General features: G+C 26.8%; 1 protein-coding gene across 1 annotated transcript; it reads left to right on the forward strand.

Annotated features, from left to right (window-relative positions):
* Window positions 1-3297: 3297 nt before the first annotated feature.
* Window positions 3298-3969, forward strand: LOC132947720 (piggyBac transposable element-derived protein 4-like). Its single transcript, XM_061017978.1, has one exon. The coding sequence runs from the start codon at window positions 3298-3300 to the stop codon at window positions 3967-3969; it is 672 nt and encodes a 223-aa protein (XP_060873961.1).
* Window positions 3970-4905: the final 936 nt, after the last annotated feature.

Consider the following 4905-nt stretch of genomic DNA (forward strand, 5'->3'; position numbering starts at 1 on the left):
TATACGCACTTCACCTACTAACAATACGACGTCTAAAACGAAACTGTCAAACATCAATCGTGTACAATCGACAGTAACGATAACTTAGTCATTTTGAGTTTTATATTAAATATTAGTTGAAATATACAGGTTAAGAAAGAAAAAAATCAATTTTTTTTTGAAAAATATGAAATATGCATAATATGTGTATAAAATCAATGAAATATGCACTTTTTAGCTAAAATTGGCAAAATATGCAAAATATGCATTTTTAATTTTTGTATTTATAGAGTCATTGTATAGAACGGATTTATAGCTTGGTCTGCTATAAATTGAGAACATACAGAAAAATATGCAACTCCTACAACTTCCGAGCCCTAGTAATTACATTAAGATAACAACAAAAGATGATTTTTCATTGGACAAAAATTTTAAATTAAGTTTAGGGATTGACAATATGAATAATTTATATAAACACATTGGGGAAACCTTAAATAATAATATAAATAAACGATTATTAGATGTACATTGCAACATAATTGAAAAATCTTTTTCATCTATTAATAATGTTAATCACATCGAGGAAGATCTTTTGTATAATTTTTATTATGATGGTGTTAATCCTTATATAAAAATTAATCCAATAATGTACATACCAGTTAAAGGAAATTTTCAAACCATAGTAATACATATTATAGACCAAAATGGTAAAAAATATTATTTTGATGATGATGATTTCATTGTTAATCTTGATTTAATTAAAGAATAAACATTAAAATATTTTTTCAATGGAAATATTCCATTGAAAACAAACACATTTTTATATGTCAGGACTTTTAACATTTCCTTAACCCTTTATAGGGCAAGGGGATATATATTTCCCACCCAAGAAAAAAAATTCTAGCACTGTGTGGTCACAGGTAATATTTTTCCCACTTGTTTGAAAAAAACCGTTATTTTTTTCTGTATACGACAGTGTCAATTATATGTATTTGATAACATTTCAAATAAGAGAAATAAATCGATAACGACCAAAGTGGGAAATTATCTACCCATTGCCCACAGGCGATACACTTTTTTTCCCTCCAATAAATTTCCTATCAAAATTGTTATTTGTTTTAATTTTAATAAATAAGCAGCTTAACTTATAAAGTCTTTGGTGATATTAATTTAAAGATAACATTTTAGCGCGTTTTTCTGTGTTATCTTACGGTTTATTTGAAATGTATTTTCTGTGTTATCAATTTATAAAAATAATTGAATATTATTTTCAAATATGTAGTTGTGGTTTTGAACTTATAAAAAATACTTTCAAACTTCACTAACAATCTTGAAGTAAGTATATTCTGAATCATTATTTCATACTCTTTCGATAAATATACACTTTTGGGGCCAAAAATGACCCACTTACAAAATATTTACGTATAATTATCAATTTTTTTCCCAGATGCTATCAGAATATGAGATTCTAGAAGAGTTGAATGCTATTACCGATGATATGGCATTCGATTCGGAAGACGGAGGAGATTCTGATGCAGAAGACTGTACCACCAATGCAAATAACTCTCTAAGTCAACCAGTATGGCATTTATCTACCAGATCATCAGGTAAATAAACCAAATAATTATTTTTTTAATTTATAATTATATTTAATTAAAAGTTTTTTTTTACATACAGGTTCTAGTATGGCTGAAGCTGAAGTGCAGGTGCCTAATGTATCAAATATTGAACAAACAAATAGTAACATTCCTTCTACTTCTCAAGGTATATTTCAATTTATAATTGTTCAATATTTTGAATTAGATTTTTGTTTGTATTTGTTGTATATATTATAAAAAATAAAAAAAAATTTGGTACAAAAATATTGTATTATACAATTTAGTATATTATATGTACCTAGAACCTATATAACATTATTTATTATTTTACTAAAATAAATTTGTACCTACCTATATTTATGTAAATGTATGGAATATGTTCTTATAAACAACATTGCAATAACTAATGTATTGTACTGTAAAAATAAAACTATGATGAAAACATTAATATAGTTGGTACCAATAGTTATATATAATCTTTAACATAATTAAAATTACTATTAATTAAATCTAATTATATCAAGTAGTATTCTAATTAATTATTATAGTTGTTGGTAAAATATATTGATAGATAATTTTATTTTGTCAGATATACATAATGATTTGGAGTTGCTAGAAGATATTATGTCCAGCTCAGATGAGGAAATGGATGACAGTGATAAAGATAAAGATTATGTACCAACTCAGCAACAGCAACTACTTGTAGATTTAGATGAAGTTAATGACTTACCTATTGATGTAAATATATTTCTAAATAATGATGATCTTGAAAACGAACTCCTAAATGTAGAAGCAGACAATATTTCAAATCCAAATATAAGTGGTGAAAACGAACTCATAAATTTAGACGTAGACAATGTTTCTAATCCAAATATGAGTGGTGAATTTAATTTTGTAAAGTCAGGATTTCCTCCAAAAAAATTTAAAAAAGTTAGATTTAGAGAAGAACAAGGTCCAGTAGACAAAAACGTTTATAAAATGCCGCCAATAGAAATATTTAAATTGATGATTGGTCCTATATTTCAAACTATTGTTCAACAAACAAATTTATATGCTCAGCAAAAAAATGTTAATATCAACACAAGCATTGAAGAAATAAAAGCATTTATTGGAATTTTAATTTTTATGGGTTACCATAGCTTACCTAGCATCAGGTTATATTGGTCAAATGATCCTAATTTTTTTTGTGAACGTGTGGCCAAAATCATGCCTGTAAAAAGGTTTTTGAAAATTCTACGGTTAATTCATCTTAATGATAATTCCCAAATGCCATCAAGAAATTCTTTGGATTTTGATAAATTATATAAAATTCGTCCTATGATAACGCATTTGAAAGATATTTATCAATCTGTATATCGCCCATCAAGATACTTGGCAGTCGATGAAAGCATGGTAGCATATAAGGACGTTCCACTATGAAACAATATATGCCCATGAAACCTATTAAAAGGGGTTTCAAAATATGGGCATTGGCTGATTCTTATAGTGGTTTTTTACTGAATCTTGATATATACACTGGAAAAAAATCAAATGGAATACCTGAGTATGGACTAGGAGAAAACGTTGTGTTATACTTGACCAAAAAATTGAAAAACTTATTTACTGTGTTTTTTTTGATAATTTTTTTACCAGTATACCTCTAATTTTTAAACTTTTGTGTGATGGTATATTTGCATGTGGAACATTTAGAGTAAACAAAAAGTATTATCCAAAACACCTTATGAAAAATGATGGTAAATATACTTCTGGTGACATTGAATATGCCCAAAGTGAAGATATTGGTATTATGCGATGGAAGGATAGAGGAAGTAAACCAGTGACACTTGTTAGCAACATGCATAACTCTTCAGATACATCTACAGTACTGAGAAAAAATGGTAAAGGGGAAAGGATTCAAGTAAAGTGCCCTACTGGAATATCAGATTATAATAAATACATGGGAGGAGTTGACAAATTTGATCAATATATGTCTCCATACTCAATTTCTCAAAAGTCGAGGAAGTGGTGGATTAAACTTTTTTATTATATGGTTGATACTGCTATTGTTAATTCTTATATTTTATATAAAGAAAGTTGCAACAAGAATAAAAAAAAGTACATTACACATTTAGAGTTTCGATCGAGATTAACGGATGAGCTTATTGGGAATTTCTCATGCAGGAAAAAGAATACATCTTCCCCCCACGAACAAAGATATAAAAAAAAACAAAAACTTTCCATCGCTCATGATTTTACAGCTGGAGTTAATCATATGACAAAATTCATAGATAAATATAGAAGATGCAAAATGTGTAGCACTAAAGCAAAAGAAAAAAGATCCAATATGATTTGTTCTACATGCGACATAACACTATGCAAACAATGTTTTGTACCATATCACAAACCTACCTAAAATTGTTTATCCCTATTTCATTACTTTTATTATTTATATGGAAAATTCCAGAAGTTTATTGTTTTATTTTACTAGAAATGTATCAGGTTGTTGATTTTTATTTTAAAGATATATAATAATTATTATTTATTTTTTATCAATTTTAGTTTTACTAAGTATAAGTTCAATTGTTTTTTTTTTATTATTATTTATGAATTTTAAATACATTTTATAGGGATGTGCATTACAGAAATGTTGTGTTTTTAATGTTTTTTTACTTTTTTTATTTTTATTATATTTAGGTATATTAGTTTGAATGAGGCTTGTATATTTTTCTAAGTAACCGCATAAGTGGGAAATATATTACCATTGCCCGTTCAGTAAATCCCACGGTCGTAAAGGTGCAAAGGGAAACTATTTTCCCACCACTTTTCCAATCATGCAAAACAAATTAAAAATTTTCCAATATTTTTCCCAAAATCAGAGTACTCCATACTGAATGTATACCAATTTTCAGAACAATCTGGTGATTTTTTTTGTTCTGCCCTATAAAGGGTTAAAGTCAAAAAGTACAGCAATCTCAATCATACAAACACATTTTTATATGTATATTTTAACCACTAAAAGTTTCTTCAATTGTACCTTTTTCAATGTCAAACAAAAATTCATCTTCTCTTATGAAAAAAATAAAACAAATTGTGTCTTTGGGTAAATCTTCATGTAACTCAATATGTATAATAATATTTTTTTTAGTTGCAGAAATATTAATTGGTTGGTAAACTGTTTTAATTAGAAATATTGACCTAAATAATTTAAAATCATTTGGATCATTATACATCAATGGAAGTTCTTGTTGATTTTTATGGTAAGTTAATTTATAAGACATTAAATTCTCATAAGATTGACAAAATTTATTATTCTTAAAATCTTCATCTTGACATTCTTCAGGATAACGTT

The sequence above is a fragment of the Metopolophium dirhodum genome, chromosome 1 (genome assembly GCF_019925205.1).
Source record: "Metopolophium dirhodum isolate CAU chromosome 1, ASM1992520v1, whole genome shotgun sequence".
Taxonomy (NCBI): domain Eukaryota; kingdom Metazoa; phylum Arthropoda; class Insecta; order Hemiptera; family Aphididae; genus Metopolophium; species Metopolophium dirhodum.

Excerpts from the sequence above, each read along its gene's own strand:
- LOC132947720 (XM_061017978.1), top strand. The coding sequence starts at position 3,298 with ATGAAAAATGATGGTAAATATACTTCTGGTGACATTGAATATGCCCAA.